This window comes from Pristiophorus japonicus, chromosome 22 (genome assembly GCF_044704955.1).
Source record: "Pristiophorus japonicus isolate sPriJap1 chromosome 22, sPriJap1.hap1, whole genome shotgun sequence".
Lineage (NCBI taxonomy): Eukaryota > Metazoa > Chordata > Chondrichthyes > Pristiophoridae > Pristiophorus > Pristiophorus japonicus.
The window spans coordinates 18,577,425-18,599,353 of NC_091998.1; the positions used below are offsets into that span (position 1 = coordinate 18,577,425).

Consider the following 21,929-nt stretch of genomic DNA (forward strand, 5'->3'; position numbering starts at 1 on the left):
GAACTGCAGACAATGAAGAAATGAAAAATATCAAAAAGGAAAGTGCAAATCAAGGTGTAGCCTGCCACCAGGACAATGTGACAGTGGAGGACTTGGAGATGTTCAAGCAAGCACGGGATCTATCACTCCAGGTGAGACCTTTTATTTGAGTAGTGAAACAAATTCTGGATCTGTAAGCTGTATTACAAAACACACATACGGATTCACATAGCCTGTGTCTCTTAAAATTAGTTATGTAATTAATAAATACAGTGCAGACAAAATTTTAACTGCTTCTTGCCTATTGTCAAAAAAATCCTGTTATGTACATCTTTGTTGTTTAGCTGATGATGCGTATGTCACAATGCTTTAGTGCAAAAAATTCAGCCAGCGAACCATGCAAAAAAGAGTGAGTTTTAACAGTTTTTAAAAAAACAATGTATTTAATATGTCTTTGTATATGAATATAAAAATAATAGTCTTCGCTCTGGTGTTTAAAACTAGGATAAGGATAGTCAGCATGGAATTGTCAAGTGAAGGTTGTGTCTGACTAACTTGATTGAATTTTTCAAGGAGGTAACCAGGATGAGGGCAAGTGCGTATGATGTAGTGTATATGAATTTTAGCAAAGCTTTTGATAAGGTCCCGCATGGCAGACTGGTCACGAAAGTAATAGCCCATGGGATCCAGTGCAAAGTGGCAAGTTGGATCCAAAATTGGCTCGGAGGCAGGAAGCAAAGGGTAATGGTTGATGGGTGTTTTTGTGACTGGAAGGCTGTTCCCAGTGGGGTTTCCGCAGGGCTCAGTACTGGGTCCCTTGCTTTTTGTGGTATATATCAATGAGTTGGACTTCAATGTTGGGGGTATGAATAAGAAGTTTGCAGATTACACTAAAATAGACTGTGTGGTTGACAATGAAGAAGAAAGCTGTGGACTGCAGGAAGATGGGAAGATATCAATGTACTGGTCAGGTGGGCAGAACAGTGGTAAATGGAATTTAATCTGAATAAGTGTGAAGTAATGCATTTGGGGAGGTCTAACAAGGCAAGGGAATACATATTAAATGGCACGACATTGAAAAGTGTAGAGGAACAAAGAGACCTTGGAGTGCAGGTCCACAAATCCCTGAAGGTAGCAGGCCAGGTAGATAAGGTGGTTAAAAAGGCATACGAAATTCCTGCCTTTATTAGTTGATGTATGGAATAGAAGAGCAAGGAGGTTATGCTTGAACTGTATAAAATACTGGTTAGGCCACAGCTGGAGTACTGCATGCATTCCTGGCCACCACATTACAGGAAAAATGTGATTGCACTGGAAAGGGTGCAGAGGAGGTTTACAAGAATGTTGCCTGGATTGGAGAATTTTGGCTGAGGAAAGATAGGAGATACTGGGTCATTTTTCTTTGGAACAGAGGAGGCTAAGGGGAGACCTGATTGAGGTGTATAAAATTATGAGAGGCTTGGATAGAGTGGATAGGAAGGACCTGTTTCTCTAAGCAGAGGGGTCAACAACCAGGGCATAGATTTAAAGTAAATGTGGGGAAGTTTAGAGGAGATATGAGGGAAATTTCTTCACCCAGAGAGTGGTGGAGTTCTGGAACTCACTGCTTGAAAGGGTGGTAGAGGCAGGAACCCTCAACACATTTAAAATATACTTGGATTTGAACTTAAAAGTGCCTTAACCTACCGAGCTATGGATCAGGGGCTGGAAAGTGGGATTAGGCTGGATAGCACTTGGTCGGCTGGCTCGGATGCGATGGGCCGAAATGGCCTCCTTCCCGTGCTGTAAATTTCTATGATTCTATGATGATTTGTAATTCACAATGTTTTGCAAAGGATTAGTACACCGAAGGGCTTAAACATACTTCTAGTTATGTTGATTGTTTTACTGGGTTATCATTACCGTTACAATTAGGAAACCTCAGCCTAGGTATAAATTAGAAAACATAAAGCACTTCTTGCCATTTTCATGAAGGTATCTCTGAATATAATGAATCAGTTTGAAAATAGTTCCATTTGAAGTGGATGGCGTGCTCCTATGATTATATTATGTATCTTAAAATGTTTGTGACATACTAAAATTGTATTTAATTTTAAGTCACCAAAATGTAGAAAATTGAATAATTCTGTATATAGGTTGGAAATTCATTTGTGATTCAAATAACTTTCTGAACCACACAGACTTTGTCTGTGGGATAAGTGGTGTCTTTTGACTTCGCATATGTTGTAGCATCAAAGGCAATAAATGGGACCTTCTGATTATGTGCAATTTGCCATCCAAGTATGGTGTATCAGTGAACACTTGCATTTAAATCGATGATAAGGACAGAACCTAAAATGAAATAGCTTTTTTTTGAAGAATTTAAGGATTTTAATAAAAATAATAGGAGTCGAAGAACTAACTTGTGAGAGTATACTAAGATTTTTTTCTATATTTGGACCGAGTGTGAATAGTTTAAGTGTACATTTCTGTTAAATTCAGATCAGTTGTGGCCAGCTTCTATCCTGATAGGCACACTTCTGAGACATATCATGTAAACTGTGTCAGAAAATTACTGGAACATTTAATTATGTGAAGATTATGATTGTGATTATGGGGTTATGATTGATTTGTTCTTCATTTGAATTCTCCACCCTGTACCCATATAGTCCATTCTCAAGTTTGTCCATGAAGAAACCAGACAGAGTACCCTTTAAATTTTTTATTTTCCATTTTGATAAGCATCTGACTCTTGTTTTGCCGAAACAGCATTCACCTTACTTAAATTGTGTTGTTGGTCATTATAAAGTTTTCAAATGTTAAAGAACTTGAAAAATGAGTGACTGCACCGAAATTTACCAAAATAACGTAATATGTTAGATAAACAACGATTTTAAATCATTATATTCATTTTGGTTATAATTGGGCTGAATTGAACTGGTATCTTTGCTGCACAGGCCTCAGCCATGGCAAGAAGTCATCACTGAATCCATACTAAAGGAAGTGGCAAGGTTCCTGTGATGGGTCAGCAGATTTACCCTGGAATTAAAAAAAGCCCTGGGATGAAAATGGCCCTGGATTTGATCTTCAGTCTGAGTTAATTAATTCAGCAGGGAATATATGGTCTGTTAGCCTCAGATCGTGGGTGAGAGGGGGGAAATCAGCTGTGGCTCTCACTGGAGTGGACATTAGGTGAGAACAGGATTGAGTTTGGCTATGGTGGCTAAATAGTAGGAATCACTCATTGGTGAAGGATCACACTTGGTGAGGTAGTTGAGGATGACCATCATTCTGGAAACGAATCCTAGCAAGGTGTGAACTCCTTTGAGGGTAGGGGAGAGGATAAAACGCTTTAAAAACAAAAACGTTGGGAGAAAATATAAAATTAAGTGCTCTTACCTCAGTGGAATATGGAAATATGGAAAAAGTGCCTCTCACAAGTCTTCCAATTAGCTCCAAGAAAGAAAAAAAGGGGAGAAATACAGGAGTCCAGATCCTACATTGGGAGGATTAATATATTGTATATTTGCTGTAATGTTGTCTTTATTAACACTACCGTCAAACCTTGATCTCCCATTTATCATGTTGGTGTTGATGCAACATAGGTGATAGTAAGACACTCAGCACACCGTGGAATAGGGCATCCTATTATTTTCAGACAAGGCCCACTTGCCTCATTCATCAATCTTACTGGTGTCCTGATGGGACTATACCCAGTCCTAGCTTTTATGAGGTTAATGGAAATCCCTCTGTAGCATGTAGCAGCACTGTTCTATCGTGCTTCAGTCACAACCTTTTCAGGTTAGATTTCTTTCCCTAGAGCTTCCATCTGACTGATTTGATAACTGTTTGTTAGTAAATCTGGAGTGAAATGACAGTGTCTAAGTACAGCACTTCACACTCAGAGTATGCTGTTCTTAACTCTTGACAACTTCTAAGAAGACTTAAAATCACTATTATTAGAGCAAGGTGCTCAAAATCCCTCTACTCCTATATTTTATGACCCAAGCATAATCCATTCTGAAAAATACTTAAGAGTTTCAACTCATATAAAGCTTATTACATATTAAATTTCATTAATCCAAGACAAATCTTTGCACAATTCAAAAACAGCCCTCTTCACACACAGCCTTTTTGACTTAATTTGCAATTGCTGACTATACTCCCCTCAGATCAGTCCCACGGCTAATCTAACCTGTTCAAATTGTATCAACTATGGCAGATAGCTATTTTTCAATTAATTTTTGTGCTCATTTGTAAAATATTGTAACATCTCAGAGAACTTTGCTTTAAGACTTTATTACTTCTGACTGACTCTCTTGGATTGTTTGCACTGTCATCCAGCACTCAGGCCAACCAGTTAGCTTTTGTCATACAAGACGTTTTTATTCGTTAAAGACCTGAGGGTATATCCATCACTTTGATGCCTCCATTCTGCATTTTACTTTCTGCATCATATACTGGTAACAGGATAAATTAGATTGATTTACTGTGGGTACCTAACTAGTCCTTTCAACACAATTACAGTAAGTGAGCGAGCAAATTACTTTAAATTTTGTTGTTGCAAACTAAAGAAAGCGAGGAAAGGCTTGTGTTTCAGAGGTCATTTGAGTAGATGTCAGATCAATGCGGAGGACTATGGGCTCTTCACAGCTGACGGGTCCATTTAATGCTAAAGGCACAGCAGCCAGATTATTATTATGTTGACTGTCCACCGGGGCTTCATTAATTGGTGTGGCCCATCATACACAGAAAGGGTAGCATGCTTTTTTGAGCACAAGCTGAACATACTATCCCAATTCAGAGAGGTTTGACAGGCCAGAAACACAGTTGCAAGGAACTCAACCCCAATCTCCCTTCATTCACAGCAGTGAGCTAGTGAGGACTAGTAAGTTTATTCTATTCATTTTTCCACCTCCTTAAGCTGGAGTTTTCAGTAGAATTGGAGCCATATCAGTGTAAAGACAATTCCTACATAGACCCAAAAAGAATCATAATTTTAGTTAACCTGTTTACTGTGGCTAATCTGTTTCTTTGGGCAGGGTACTAGTGAATCATTTATTGAAAGTTGTGGATAAGTTGGCCAAGATCAAGTATAACACTTTTTTGGTAACTAGAGAAATTGCTGGTCTGGAACAGCCCTTGGAATGGTGGGATGCGAGTTCTTCCTCATGAATTTCCACTTAATGAGTAATGCAATACAGCTGTATATGGGGAGGCACTTTGTGGAAGCTTGGTATTTCTTCACCAGGAGGGAGGAGGGGGAGGGGAGGGGAGAAGGTCACCACGTGTTTCTCACTAGTTTCTAGCTTATGATGGAATGATATAGGCAGATACCTGGATACCCATTTTGTGGGCCATAGATAACACCGAGAAATCCAATTAAAAAGAATGGGGATCTTGCTCTGATGAGCATCCAAAAACAAATCTGTTTGAATGATAGCGCAAGTGCTATAGGACTACATGGTTACACAGGTTAGAAGTGCACTTTGGATGAGATCTTCATGTAGGACTTCTGAATTTAAAAAAAAAAGGAAATAGTAATGGCGTGTTGATAGTACTCGCATTCAAGAGTAGACATAAAAACCAAGAGTATTTATAAAAAGCATGCCAGTATTAGTAGCCTATATTTGTACAATTTGGGGACTCTATGGTGTCCTAGTAGAACAGGTCTTGTTGGATCCATTTCGGTAATTGGGCCACCAAACTATTTTTGGAGAAAAAACAGTTGATTTAAACTCAGGCTTTGATATTTACTGGAGGCTGTTTCTAAACATCTTCAGCACTGTTTTCTTCATGGTAAAATAGTTCCAGAACATTGTGGTCTGGACCTTTCATCAGACATGGGATATTTACGTGACATTATTTCTGCTGTCGCATAAGCCATTATTTCATTTGCATTGCGTCTTTACTAATCATCTGTATTCTCCAACCCTAGGTGGATCGTGCCTAACAGCCAATCGGTTGGGAATGGGTGGGGGCAGCTCCTCTTTATTCAAAAGAATGATGTTTGACCTCCATGTTACCTTGTTCTTAGTTTGTGTGCCAGTCTTTGCTGTTTCCTCAGCAGTCATGGGCCATGTTTTTATCCACACCCGTATTGCTGTTCTTTTAGGTTATGTACTTCAATATGTGAGGAAGAGAAGTTAGAGAGAACTAATCATGTACTGGCTTCAAAGCAGTTATCTATAGAAGTCAGCTTTTTGTCTTCCACTAGTGCCAGAAAGTTGTCTACATGGTAAATAGATATTAATGTATTTACCTTAATGCGCCTTATTTTAAAGATTTGGAGCAGGGGATTGCTAAATTGGTCTTTAATGCATGAATTGACCACTTCATTAAGGTCCACTTAATTTACTTGGTACTATCTCCCATTTGATACACAAGCTACCAGACAAAATTAGACAAACCCTAGAAGCATTTGATTCTGAGACATCGCCAACAATGAGATTTCAATCACCTCATCTTCCAGAGGTGTGAGACTTTCACTGCCATTCTCCAATGCATGCTTGACGCACAAGAATGACCTGATCCTTCTGTATTAAAGAGAAGTCTGAGCTTGGGTCTGAATTCTTCCATCTCGAAGCGTCAAACTGTTAAACATAATCAAAATGCAAGTGGCTCCAGCAATATGTATGGACTTCGTCTCAAACAGAACCGAGGATGCTATAGACAACCATTCCCTCACCCATCAGTGTCGATGCCAACTGGGGACATGTATGACGAATAACCTGATGTGACCTCTGAAATGACATTGGTGCCTTCAAGGGTGGCTAAACTTGTTCCTGGGAACTTGGTTAAGTATTAATTAGAACACCCTTCTGCAGAATTGATAGTTTTTTATTAGCTGTAATCCCCGAATAAAAATAGGACTAAATAGGTTTCAGTAACCCAAAACTACATGGCATTACTTTCCTTCTGCTTTTCTCCCCTTATGTCCCAAAGCAGTGAATCATCATGGTACAATTTGTTCATTTCTTGTAGCCCTTTGCTACACCAGCCAAATTACTGTCCTTCATTTATGAGTCTAGACAGCATATTTAATTGTAAGGGCCATTACAGCTCAGCTTGATTCTGTCCTATCCTGACATCCACATGTTCACAATTGCCAGTAAAATTCCCTGAGTAGTCACCTAGAATGGGACTTCAACATTTTGCTCTTTCTAGCTTGGGTAGATTGAAGCCAATTATAGTAACCCCACCAGTGCTCGAGGCAAGTTCAACTAACTGCTTACAAAACAAATCATAAAGCCTGGAGCTGTGAAAAGTGCATTTGGCCTTAGAGAACATGTAGAATCACCTCGATCAGCGACTCTTCTCAATGCAGCTAATCTTCTGAGTAAAGGCTCTACAAAGTTTCTCCCTGCCCCAAAGATAAGTGACCAAATTTCCAGAGTGCCTATTTAACCTTAAATTCTCCAGTAGATCATCCTTGGTGTGACATTTTCATTTTCCCAACAACTTGATCCATCATTATTGCATGCCATATTCATTCTTGTCTTCTGTACTAAGGCTTATAACCTGCCATCCTATTACTAACTAATTATTTATACAGCTCTTCTTTAAAGGTATTAATTAACATCGTGATCTGCTTCATCTAGAAATAGGTTCTACATATCCACAACTCTGTTGGGGGTTGAGAAGGATCCCTTCTAATCTCCAGTTTTGGTGAAGCTTCTTAAATTTAAATTCCTGCCCCCTAGTTGTGCACACCTAGTGCAGGTTAAATACCCTTTGCATCAATGCTGTTCATTCCTCTGCATTTTAAATATCTGCTTCATGGGCTATATTTCCTCCATTCACAATTGCCTTTTCTCTATTCCTGTGATGTCAAAAGTACTCCAGGGAGTCAGATGGGAGAAGACTGATAATAATAGCCCCATGCTAACCTCACAGACCTCTGCTGTCAAATCTAATGGAAAAGTGAGGAATGAAACCAATTTCTCAGTGATGCAAGAAAGAAGATCTTCTTGCTATCAGATCTAGTACTGTGCAGAAATGTGGATTAACTGACAACCTAGCTGTTAATAAGATAGGGATGGGAATAAAAGCTGTTAGATATTTGGAGAGGTGATGAGCCACCTTAAGTTTGAAGAATTTTTCTCTTCCTTTAGAGAAGAGTAAATATAGATGCAATGAATGAAGGACAAGATATATATCTGAACTAAGTAATACATATTGGACTTGCTATAGTAGAGGTTTCAGGAAAGTTTATTGAAATTATTTGGAAGATATGATTACATTTTTAGCAAATATTGTGCTTCCTATATTGGTTCGCATTATCATCTTTCCAGGCTCTTTCAGCATCACCTCTTTAAGTTGGCTAGTGAGCCATCTACTTGCTCACCAGTGGAATCATAAAATTGCCCTCTGATTTTGAAAAAGGGGGTAGAAGTAACAGCATTGAATTTCTTCAACAATGGAAATAGTGTTTTTTCATTAAACTATCTTCTCATAAGAGAATTTATGGGCCAAATATCATTGCCTGTAGACTCTTCCTACAGTAATTTTATTCTCTCAAAGATAAAGATGTGTTCTGGGTAAAGAGTGAGCTGAGTACCTTTATTTTGCTCTTTGTTCATTGGTCTCTAACCACCAATGATGTAAGAAAATAATGGATTGTGAAGACACAGTTCAGATGAAGGGTGTCTCTCAGAGTATTCCTGTTCACTAATTATGTGATCCTTTTAATCCTACTTTGCTAGTTATTTTTCCTTTTTTTTATTAAGTCACTAAAGTCGAGTTGCTTCATAAGTACTCCTGACTGATCTGCAAACTTAGGAACAGAGGTTTACTAGAGGTCCAATGCCATCATTATTTCAGTATTCATAAGTTACCTCCTACCTCTGTTTATAGGGTATCATCCACCTAGGGTATAAGAATATAAATGATTAGTGAAGAGAAATACTCTGAAAACATCTTTAGAGGTAAGTAAACATTCCTCTAAGGTGTGTTGGAGCTTGCCAGTAAATTACATCAGCTCTTTCTAACATCTCCCAAAGGTCGTTATCAAATGGGAATCACGGCAGCTTTTTCAGTTATGGATAGATTGATTTTTGTATCTCTGGAGGAGAATTGACCTCGTGCACTCTGATAGATATGTACAGTTGTGGGGTTTACTATGAATATACCATGATCTTTTCATTGTTAATGACAGCAATGTCGTCTTGAATTTAGGACGCTGCCCTTGGCATTAACAAGGATGAACAATGTGGAAGTCAGCCAGTAGATTTGCCAGCCTCCTATTTGCTCGGTAAAATCACATTCTGGCATGTTAGGAATATAATGTAACCATGGCAGCAATCTCCCCACTAGGCATTTAGAGGCAGATTCTGAAAGTGGGGCAACTTTAATTAGAAATGTCCTCACTGTACCAGGTACTAACATCATAACCATGGAAACTAAATCCCTTCAGGTGGAGAGTAACTATATGCATTCCCTCACAGGTCCATTTCATTCCAGTTTCTTTCAGGGAAAAAAAGAGAGGCAGCTCTGGTCACCTCAGTCACGATCCTAATTTTTATATTTCCCTGGAGACAAAAAATCTTCGCAAGCCAATAGGGTCTTTCTGACCTTTTTCATGGAAATTCATCACCTGACCCAGTCCCATTCAAGCTCGAAAACTGCGGCTGCTAAATTAGAGAGCAGGGTTTTTAAGATGAGTTGATAGGCATGGTTATAGCCTCAATAGTCCCCAGAATATGTATTTCTTGCCTGAGTTGAAGGGGTTTTCTTTGGGCTGCAAGATTATGACGTAGATCACTTTAAATTTATAAATTTCTCTTTGCCAGATTTGTATTTTGTTTTATTGGTTAATTCACACTGAACCCGAATTCCATCGCGGCTTGCTTGGCAATAGCTCAACTTTTTATTTGCCCATTCAAGTTATTTTGATCAAAGCACCAAAGGTGTCACATTTAATGAATGAGTTATGCAGATTTCCTCTCACAATGTAGTCCCACAGTTGAAGCTTAACCTTTGATGCAGTAGCATTAAGCTCGTAGTATTTTTTCCAGAGTCAAGCAGCTTCTCAGTTCCTGGGCCATTCTAAGGTGCTAGGCTGTATTGAAATGAACATGCATTCTCCATAACTGATCGCCATGAGGCCGCATATTCAATGATGCTTTGTAAGAGGTGATATGTATTGAATTTGCATTCACCCCATCTCCTCACTATAGTGCTCTTGTCTCGGAGTCAGCATAGTGGCTGTTCAGTTAATCATTTGAGAATTTCTTCCATCACCAGTTTAAACTTCTCCAGTTGCTCTGGATTTCAGTAATTACAAGGAAAGCACTTATAAAGAGCCTTATCACACACTCAGGACGTCCCAAAGTACTTCACATCCAATGAATTAATTTTCAAATGTCACTGTTATGTTAAGTAAACGCAGCAGCCAATTTTTGCACCGGGAGTGAGATGAATGACTAGTTTATCTGATTTTGGTGGTGTTCGTTGAGGAAGGAAGGTTAAGACACTGGGAAAATCCTTGCTCTTTGAATACTGCCACAGGATTTTTTTTTTACATCCACCTGAACTGGCAGACAGGGCCTTGGTTTAATATGCCGTCTGAAAGATGCTTTTCTCATAATGCAACAGATTATGTGCTGATGTCTTGGAGTTGGGCTTGAACCCACAGCCTTCTGATTCTGAGACGAGAGCACTACCAACTGAGCAAAACCTAACCGGAAACAAGAAGTCAGTAATTGGTTAGTGCTGGGAGTGTACATGATGATAATATTTATTAGACTTGTGTCCAGTTTAATTGTTGCTTCTGCTACATTACCCTAAAGGTCACAAAATGAGATGTCTGTACATGGGAAAATTTCCACGTGAGACTTGAACTACAAGTTGTAGCCAAGTGTGTCTTCTCAATTGAGTTTCTAAGCACTGAGATTTTTCCCCTCCTTTGTTTCGCTAGATATTTTAAAATAATTTTACAAGGCTATTCATGCCTCTGCAATTCCAGAAAACAGGCTCTGGTTGAATTGTTGACCTGTGTAATAAAATTTTCACGCTGTACATTATATTAACAGTAATTACAACTTCACCATTGTAATTCGCTTCCAAAATCTCTGCCATATTTCTGATGCAGCATGTAAGGTCCATTTATATTTATGGTGCTGAGCAAGTTTCCGGTTTACAGACTTCAGTCTGTGTCTTTAGTCTTCTATATGCCTTGAACCAGGGGCTCCTAATGGGTGCCAATTTGAAAATAAATATTAACCATAAAAGGCAAAAACAAATGGAGAATCTAGTCATGGGAAATATAATACTGATGAATAAGCATACGCTACACCAGTGTGGTGGGTCTGTTGAATCAGTCCAAATTTGTATATCTTAATCACAGTTCCAAATGTTGAACCAGAATTAACTATTAAAGCATTTTAATTTTTTTTTAAGTTCTAGAAATTCCATGTCCTTCAAACCAAAGATTTTTTTTTAATGGGATCAGAATAAACTACTGGAGGAAAAATAACCCTCCTTCATTCACTCTTTTTTTAAAAAAAAAAGTAGGAATAGCAGTCCTCCATAGAGGAGGAAGATTGAATCACCTCGTTACACAGTACCTTAAGAAATTCCCATTTTTGACCCACCATTTTGGGTTACATGACATTCTCTTAACTCTGCCGCACATAGAGGTATGTTTATGCTTTAACAGTATTTCAAAACCATAAAATAGTGTTTTCTGTAATGTATAGTTGTTTTAGCCTGCAAAAACTTTTCAACAGTTTGAACGTGCTTGATTTTTCAAAAAATATTTGTTTGAAAATCATTAACGTCATCTTGACCAATAATATGTTCACTCAAAGATAGCTTCCATTTCCAAAATGTACACTGAATATTATAGATAACAACAATTTGCATATATATGGTGTATCTCCTCTGATGATCAGTATCCAAAATATTTGCTTATGTTATCTGGAGACATTGTATGATTTTCATATAAAGCCTGCTTCAAACTTGGCTCTACCCAACTACTTTTACTTGCTGGGAAGCTATCGATTCACAAGAACTTCTGAGCAAAATTCGCAAACTTGAAAGAATAGAACATCAAGCTCTTTTTGATATACACCTTCAGCTCCAGATTAGAAAAGAAAATCTGGTTTACCTGGTAGATGGAAAGTATTGCAGGATGGCTGCACTGCACACACAATGTTCTATGCTCATATGACCAGGGAGAAGGGACGGTTGTCCTTCACGGTTCAAACTATCTCCTCCATTATTAGCCAGAAACCTACCCAATTTCCAGATTCCTAGTTGTTTGTGGATATTGAACTTCTTTCAAGGAATGAAGAATGCCATTTCTATTATGGGTAATCTAAAATTTGTTAGATTGATGAGAATAATAATGCACGGAAATGTATGTTTGGATAGCAGGTGAAGAATCAGTGCTAATAGAGCAAAGTAAGTCTTTAAACAACAGCAGTAAAATATTCTTGCTACTATTATATTTTAAAATAATGGGGGGAATAGATGGTAGTGAAATGGGTAGTTGTTTTATATGAGGAAGTCATTTAAAGCGGCCAGTTTTGCTTGGCAAAATTAGCCGTCTCTTCCCAAAAATTGATATTTGCTTGAACAAGATGAAACCTTGCTGGCTGAGGTTTTCTTGTCCTTATCCAACTCCAGTGAAATGCAGACTGCGACCTACACTGGAGGATTTGTTTTGTCTGAAAGTGATATGTGCTTCAGAGTCTTAATGCACTTGCTCTGGAGTGAAGAAGACTCGAGATTTTTATTACAAGGACTCGGGCTTACTGGTTATTGAAACCCCATTTAAAACTTCAGCAAAAGCCCTCCTCTTTCATTGGACTTTCATTGTAAAGCCTTGTTTAATCCAGATGCTGTGACCCTTGTATATTACAGCACCCTTCTCCTAAGTGACACTTAAAATTTCAATCTTACCCTGAAATCTCAAGAACCTAGGTTTGCGGATGTATAACTGCTAGGAGAGGCTTTGATTCTTTGAAACCACCCAACTTCATTGCCAATAAGCAGGCAATTATGATCCAATAAAACCGGCAGTAATTGCTGAAGGAATGAGCTCTTCCTTTCCATTAGTGCTCTCTGGAAATCATTAAAACCATGTTTATTCCTGCATGACCTGTTTTCCAGGTCATAATTCCTTGCTTTATTTTTTTAAACTTTTGTTTGTGGAACCCCAACTCAAATGAGCACTGATTTAATTTCCCCTTTGTTTTCGGCCTTAGCCCTCTCCACAGATGCCAGGTGAGACAAGAGATTAGTGAGGCTGAGCTACAGGGAATCAGTGCTTGAGGTAAGGATTAGTGTATTACCCAAATTGCTTTTTGGTTCAATACTTTGCAGGGGATTTAATTTGGAGTCTGAGCCATCTTGAGTTGGTCAAGCTTATTTAATTCTTTATTTATTTGCCTTTTATAATTTATATATACATCGAGATTAATTTTTGCCCTTGTCGAGGTGAGAGATTTCATGCTGGGGAATGGAACATTTCTCCACATTTAGTATCTAGTTGTCAACAGCAAGCATTCATAGGTCCAGTATAGCAATATCAGAAGCAGAGTAAATCTCCCCTTACTGTACCCAGACAATGTTAATCAATTACAAACATGGAACAATGCCCTGTGCTTCATCAGTGTGTTGTCTCCACTTCCCCACATCAGTGACCCTTAAGTCTTCTCTGAGATTTCCAATTGTCAAATTGAAGAGAGTTTTATTTTGTGGGTCTGCACCCAGAATACTTCTGTAAATTAATTTTACAGAAGAAGCTTAAAGCCAGCAAGGTACGTGAATTTCATCCCCTAAGTCCAAGCTGGATTCAAAGCAAGGTTCTAAAAATGAAAGGACAGTGTCCTAACCCATTGTGCCTCTGTGTCTCCTAATTGTATTTTATGCCTAAGACAACAATAACAACTTGTATTTATATGGTGCCTTTTAATATAGTACAACGTCCCAAGATGCTGCACAGGAGTGTTTGAAGACAAAACAAATACATTTGACAACATAGTATATAAAGACACTGAGACATTGAGAAGATCCTCAACCAGCTTTAATTTTAAAATCCATAGATAGTTTATCAGTAATACTGAACTCATAAAATCAACTGAATTTCATTTTAATTGGTTCTCTTAACAATTGTCCAGTTTTACATAAGCTCATGTTTACCCATTTGAGCTGGTAATCAAACATAACCTGACATTCCTGACCTGGAAGAAAGTCTCAGTATAGATTGTTGTCTTGGACAGGCACAGGCAATTGATCTTGCAAATCATTAAATATAGAACAACACCCTGAATCCCACACTGCACTTTCTCAGCTCAAGCAACTAATGAGTTTATTCTGAAGTGCTTTATTTAAAAGACTCCTGAATCTATCCCTCAAATATTATCACAAATTATGTTAATTCCCTCTTATTTAATGTGCATTGTTCCATAGGATGATGCCATAAGCTGAATAGATGCTAATGCATGGAATATTCCTCAGGCTCAAACCACAATATCATCAATAGAACAGTCTGCTGTAAATAACACTTTGGCAATTCAATTTTAGGTGTCTAATTAGGGATGTACATTGAGCATTATAATTTTCTAAAGTGTCTCTTGTCAGAGTTCAAACAGTTCCTGTTTGTGTATTAGTTATTCACTATGAAGTAGCATCTGAACCCTGGGGAATGTCAGAATATGAATACAGGTATTAGGTTATCCTAGATTATTACCACTTAGTAGAAATAGTGAAAAGGTTTTATGGTATACCTGAATCTATCCCACAAAGTATTCCTGTTTGCGCAGTGACCCTGCAGACGTTATGGTTCAAATAGCTAAATTGCAACAGTGGCAGGCTGACTCAGAATCACCAATGCCATTGAAGTAATGATGAATATTATCTGTTGGACTCAAACTTGCGTGCCCCTCACCCACCTGCTGAGGTGAGGCGGAGACGGATTTTTTTTTTAATTACTTGCCATTTGAAATTTTGAAGAGATTTTTTTGAGTGTGGATAGAGACTAGAGCACAGATCGGGTGGAATACTGACCCTGAGGGAGGGTCGGACAGTGGACCGTCTTTTCCCCCACCCTTCCCTGCCTCCCACCAAGATATGTTGATAGGGTTGGAAGTGGGATGGGAGGAGGCTTGTGTGGAGCATAAACACTTGCATGGAGCAGTTGGACCGAATGGCTGTACAGTAACTACACATGGGGAATATGCAAATGTACCTTTACTGTATCCCTGCCTTCAGATCGTAACTTCAAATACCATGTAGCACCCTGTTGTTACCTTTTGTCTGATGTAAGCAGATTGGTAGTGAAGCAAGAATTAATGTTAAATTGAAAGTGAATGATTTTATTTAAGGCACACTTGTACTTAATTTCTGTCTCGAGCCTGTTGCGCTCTCTTCTTGCTCAATGAGCATGTTTGAGGACTTTGACCTGGTGCTGCATCTGTTGGCTCATTAGCTCCCAGCAGAAAGGGAATTCGAGCGGATGAGAGGAATTTCTCTCCAGATGTGCAAAGCTTTCAGGCTCATTAATTTCCTGTTGCAACAAAAGCCCCCTTTCCCTATCTAACATTCTCTATCTGCCTGTCAAATAGGCACAACTTATTCTATTATTTTATAACTGGAGAGTGAGATAAGGATCTGATCACTAAGAATGTGATGAAATCCCTGCCCTGTAGAGGGCAGATCTATAGTTTGCTTCAAGAGCAGCAATGAAGACCAGTGCTGTTTCTGTACCACAAGGTAACCAGTGATCAGGAGACAGTATTGATGCATTGAGTAGGTAGGTGGAGAAATGTTGATGAATTCCTTAGAAGCTGACAACTTCAGTACCCACTGGACACAAAGTAATGTGTTAGTAAAATAGTAAATGCACTTATTATTTAAATTGACTGTTCCACTGATTATTCTCAAAATTCTATCTTTCTACCTTGCACATTTGTGAAGTTTTAAAAGTATAAATAACCTCCATACCTCTACATTGTATCCATTTCAGTATTTCCTTGTTTTTCAAATAAGCGAAATCTTTTCAGAAGTTTGAAGCGATCTTTACCTCTGAAACCATATTAGACTTCATTTTTCTTAGAAGATGCATTACATTATTAGTCTACTTCTCGTGTTACAAAACCTAGTGAGGCCAGTCCCTATTATTATTTTTACTCTTCTATAGAAAGCAAAATTACATCAAATCAAATAATTGAAAAAGGTAGAGTAGTGTACACTGATTTCAACGCCTCTGTGCAGCAGTACGTTTTTCATAGCAATGGTTTACTTTGCCCTATAACCTTTTCATTTTTGTGATTTTTAAAAAAGATCTGTTCGGAGCTCAGGCACTTCGACCAATCAGTTAGCTTGCTGGGTTTCTGTTTTCAGGATTAATTTATAGGCTTAGTTTTCTTCCATTTATTTTGTTTTCTTTGTTGCACCAACCCAAAAAGTATTCCAAACAAAAGATGATGGGAGTGAATCAAACTGCTCCCCCAGACTTTCTTCCAAAAATGCTCATAAACACTACTTTCTCATTCAGAGCAATTAAAGGGATCAACATGCATCATGTCTGAGTTTCTTGCCGACTGAAGGTAACTATGATATTAGCATGGATGGACTCACTGGGTATTTGTGATGCCCAATGGGTCAGCAATATTGGCTCTCTCCAGTATTTCAAGCTCAAAACAGATGCAGAAATCATAGCGTCAAATGGTAAACTTGTTGCCAGCTCTTCAATCTTTTATTTGCCACAGTGGCAATTTTTTGATAAATGTAAGGAAACTAAGCCTGTAAATTAATATCTATAAGTCTAGCGCATTTGTGCTGCAGTGTAACTGACTGAGCTCCAACTCCAAGTGCCATGCATTCAATAGTAGTTTTAACACACTGAGGGATGTACTCAAATTGAAAGCTGCCAGTCTCCCAAACCTTATGCATTCATCTCACAATGTAACTGAAGAGATTTTTATATAATGAGGTACTGTGTGCACAACTAATGGGAACACCACCACAATCACATGAAGAGCAACATTACTTTCAGTTGGACCTAACAATCTAAGAATGTTTTATTTTTTGGTAAATCTTGTCCTTAGTATGATGAAGGATGTCGGTGTTGGGGAATTCAATGGTATCAAACAATGCTAGGCTATGTGAATCTTGGGCCAGATGCAGAGTAAAGCTTCCCTTAATCTGCCTGGCCATGTTCCTTAGTACTAAGATCAAAATACCACTTTCTACTGCACAACTGTAGTAGTTCCAGTCATTTGTTTGGGCTGTCTGGGTGAGATTGCCAAATTGTGTTCACTTGTGGTCATTTGCATTACAGGCTTACACTCCTAAGAATTGAGGTGAGACTGTGTAAATTTCTTTCACAAATGATCTGTGCAGCCTGCAAAGAGAGGAGAATTTCATACCATTAGTCTGAACTCTATTTCAAGTCAGGTTCAAGAAGCGAAAGGACAGTGTGTTCAACCTACTCTGCCACTCAGTTTCCTGCTCAAAGCATGGTTTCACTCCCAGAATGTTTTAAAGTGTGGAGAGCATAATGGTGTTTTGATTTTTGTACGTTTGGTGCAGAAGAACAGGATGCAGTATGGATCAACTTTAACAAGAACAGCTGTAAAACTGTGATGATTGCTGGGACCACCAAATCATTTGGAGAGATTGTTGTAGTCAAGCAATACTTCTATGAACTGTGGGGGTGGAGTGGGGGAGCCATTTGAACTGAGAGTAGAGTGCTTCTATGAACTGGAGAAGTGGATGCAGGTGAGAGTGCTTCTGAGCTTAAAAGTTTAGGTCATCTTTCGTTCTGCAAAACGTTTGTTCATATTCACCCTTGCCCCTAAGCAAAGTAATCCTTCCTACACTTCAAGCTACCATCCTAATGCCCTTACATCACTACTTTTAGTTATGGAAGCTGCTGTTAACTTTCAAATTTTAGATTATCTTGAAAATTCTGACCTAATTCACAACTGCCATTGCGATTTGTGGCTTGGCAGAATCACTGGAGATCTTGTTGCCAGGATTAAAATGCTATTGGTCTTAATAGTCAAGCAGAATAAAATAATGGAAGTAGGTTCTTTACAAAGATTAAGGTTCAAGTGGTAGGCGTATAGTGAGCAAAAGGACCAGTGCCTCAGGGAGTCTGTTCCAGAATGTTTTGATGAATCATCTGGTATCACCGTGGATATCTCTAAGGCCTTTGACATAGTTTGACACCATGCACTTCTGAACATGTGACCCCTCGCCAAAGTTATGTTCTGGTTTCTTCTCAAATAATTCTAATTGTGTTTGTTTTTCATTATCTCTGGAATTCGCCATGTCTCTGACCTGTCTCCCAATCCGATTATATCAGTGATGCTCTCCATTCTTCACCCAATTTTACCCTCTCTTTTGCTGATAATTTCACGTTCCAATTATTAATTCCCTTCAGGTTGCATACCTCAGTGCGCACAGTCTGCTATCAAAGTGCAGTAGCCGAATCTCTAAATCTTGATGATCTCCGTGCTTTCAAGTGGGGCAGAAAAGATTTTGTTTCTTTCAATTCCTCAAAGACACAGTTTATTCTTGTCTCTTTAAAGCATAACCAACAGCTACTACCTCTTTGTCCCTTATTCCTTCTTTATCTATCAACATTATTACGGTGGTTTAAAAGATCACCGAATTCTGTGCGTAAGTGAATTACGCTGTAACTACAATACCCCCAAGTCTCCTCAATCTTTTACGTCCATCCATCAAACCCTTCGTCCAAACGAATCTCTGCCTACAAACTAACCATGCCCCCAACTATCAAATGTGAGTATATTCCAATTCCGCTTGTTCGGGAGTCTCAATATTGCAACCAGGCTTTCAGGCGCAGCAGGAAAAAACTTAATTATTTTGTGTTTAATTGCAAATTTTTGATCATTTAAAAAAAAATTAACCTTACTATGACCTGCTCTGTATTTTCTGTTTCTTTGAATGAATTTTTATGGCACAAGTATAAGTCATATTAAAAATGGAAAATGTCCCCCAATTGCAGGGTCCTATACATACTGTGAATGAATGGTGGTTAAATGAGGTGAAACTTGTATTTCTTCTTTAAGTATGAAAGTTATGCTATGGGTTTGGTGCTTTTCTTGGGTTCCAATTGTTTATGCTGATTTACTCTCATTTTAAGTTTGGTCTTATTCTAATGAGATTAGGAGGATAATTATGCATAACTTGACATCGTCAAAATGGATGCCACATTGGGCACATTTAACTTCCAGGTTGTGCTCAAGAAGGAAACTCCGGGATGACATGTTTTATGGTAGAATACCCAGTCATTTTCACCAATGGTCTTTTGGTACTGATGTATAAATCAGCATGCTGATCATCTAATCCAATAGATTTCTATTTCATGATGTGTGCTCCCTTCGAGTATGGTCTTCAGACAAATTCTGTTACTGTACACCAAGCAAGTATCTTTTTCACAACAGAAATGATCGAACAATTTGAAGTTTATCACCTACAAATCCCTGTGATTGCAACAAGTCTTATGGCCTTGTTTTTCCTCAAGAAAACTGGCTGTTTTAGTGATCACCTTGTCTGCTCATGAATTTGTACGTTTGGTATTCTTACAAGAGTATATCGAAACATTTTTTATTTATTTTGCCACCCATGATTTCAGTGCATAATAACAGCAAAATCTTCTATTTCTATGAACATTTCCTTTCCTTTTCTTTTTAATGAGCTAACGATACTTGATTTTGAATGTCAGTTCCATCTTATTCTTATTCAGTGGTTATTGTTTTGTTACTTCCAGTGAACAGTCAAACCCTCCCATCATGTTGCTGGAATAACTTTTGAGTAATTCTTACATTTATGCTGAATATTAACATTAATTTGTCAATCACATCAGCATTGTGAAGATCAGTATTGTGATCTGAATTCTCTGCCTAGACAATAGTCATTGTTAGCTGCACCATTGAGACAAATCTGTGAAATAAAATATAAATGAATACCCAAGGACAAGTTATGCTATTCAACCTGGATTTGTTCTTGACTTACTGAAATGCAAAATAGCATTGATAGCTACTGCCTTGAGTTCCTCAAATGAGGTGCAAATCCTACAAATCCATCATTAGTCTACCCAAGATGTAGAAATTGTATGCAGTTCTAAACAAATAGTTCCAGACTGGTTTATCTTTCCACCGAGTCCGTGATCACTTACCAACCTCAAAATAAAACAAGCAAAAGCCTTCAGTGAGCTCAAACTCCAGAAATCTGTCCCAAGAAACTCTGGAAAGCTTCATGGATAGTTGGTAGATGATGCAAACAGAATACATTTTGGAGTCTTATGTTTGGCAGGTCTGATGGACTAATTTGGAAGAACTGTTTGAAAATATTGCAAAGTCTTTGCAGGTACTAGCTCAGGTTGCTTCTATTACACTCACCAAGAATGCAGTGTGCGATTGACCCGTGGATTCAGGTATGGTGCTCTGAAAATGATCTGGCATGAAATTCTTAAACAATCTTGTGTCAACGGTATGCCTGTTTTTTGAGTTTGAGACTTGTCCTTTAATGCAGAAAACCTTATTTTTGCATAAATGGCAGTTTTTTTCCCCTGAAGTTTGGCCTCATTCACTGCAGACTTCAATTTTTTCTCCTTTCCCCAGTCCTGATCTCAAGACCAGCTACAAGAGTGCGCCCAGCACTCATGCTAATACATCCTCCAAGTTATGCTGGATTTATAGCTTCAACTAACTTAAGTTTGCCTTGAAATCGGGCAGTCCGAGTATCTGACACTGATTCATTTCAGTAAAGTCCTTTCTCACAGAGTGACATTTCATGAAATTTGTCCTGCTGTTCAAAAGCATCATCAGTCAGATTGTGCAGCTCTCCTCAGGAGTGTGTTGCACTCTCAGTCTAAAGAGGTGCCAAGAGTCAAAGAGATATATCCGAGTTTTATTCTGCTACTTCACAGTCCTTAAAAAGACAAGAAAATTGAAAATGATGCTGGATCTGGAAAAAAAACGACTAAGCTTCCTGAGCAGAAGTTTATAGTGATTACCCTGATATTTTGCCTAAGAGTCTAGCTGATGGTGCCAGGGTTAAGCATTCTAATTTCCAGACACAAGACTTGTGTGCTTTAAATTGGCAAGGAAATACCAAAAAAAATGTCCTTTAGCTTGGTCTCAACACTTGAGGTATTTGCCAAAATCTCTGTTTAAAAACCGCCTATCTATGCTCCAAAACTTCGCCAATTTACTCTTCTGTAGATTGGCTTATGAAGGCTTGTCTGAGAGTTACCTAGAAAGATTATCCTTCACATATGCAAACAAACTTCCATTTGAAGTGGGAGATAGGTCCTAGTGAACCTGGAGAAATACAAGCCTTCTTAGGATGTCACTCTTATTGGATGACTTCAGTCAAGGCATGTTTATCTGAAATGTAGGAATAGTGGTTATCTTTAGATCCAGCAAAAAGTTGTCAAAGCTCTGAGATTGATGATGGCATTTTTTTGTTGTCTCATAGAAGGCGTATGAGACACCTGCAACTCAACTTAGCATCTTGGCAAAGTGGCCAGAGTGACTTAAACATGCCCACCATTATTATTCATGATGTTTTGCCTGCGAAAACTCGATATTACTGGTGGATTATACTGAGCTGTACTGCAGTGGGTATAATTTTAAATTTGTTGCCTTCCTTGGCATTCGCTACTCGTCCTTTGATCTCCAGAAGAATTGCTCAGATGGGATAAGTTTTCTTTAAATGTTCTTGGTCTGTGAGTGATGCTATTGAGTGTAAGGCACCTGAACCCAAAACCAATTACTTTGGCATCTCAGCAGGAAATAACTGGCACTATGGCAAATAATGCTGAACGGTAAATCTGTAGAAAGTTATTTTTCCCATTAGGATACTTTGGAGATGGACATTGGCCGAGAAGGAGAAACAGTAATGTTGACAATTCAGCTCCTATTTGCCATAAATTCTGATTCTGCCATATGAAAGAAAGACTTACATTTATATAGTGCCTTTCACGA

The 21,929-nt window shown here is 38.4% G+C and overlaps 2 protein-coding genes across 9 annotated transcripts in view; one reads left to right on the forward strand and one right to left on the reverse strand.

Annotated features, from left to right (window-relative positions):
• Window positions 1–21,929, reverse strand: part of LOC139234881 (erlin-1-like) — an 843,171-nt gene that overhangs the window by 724,829 nt on the left and 96,413 nt on the right. The window lies entirely within an intron of this gene.
• The window catches only part of LOC139234879 (histone acetyltransferase KAT6B-like), a 94,181-nt gene that overhangs the window by 16,068 nt on the left and 56,184 nt on the right, over window positions 1–21,929 (forward strand). For all 8 annotated transcript variants that reach the window (XM_070865704.1, XM_070865705.1, XM_070865703.1 and 5 more), the window contains one exon: window positions 10–131. In XM_070865704.1, coding sequence (XP_070721805.1) covers window positions 10–131 — 122 coding nt within the window. The remainder of the gene's footprint in view (window positions 1–9; window positions 132–21,929) is intronic.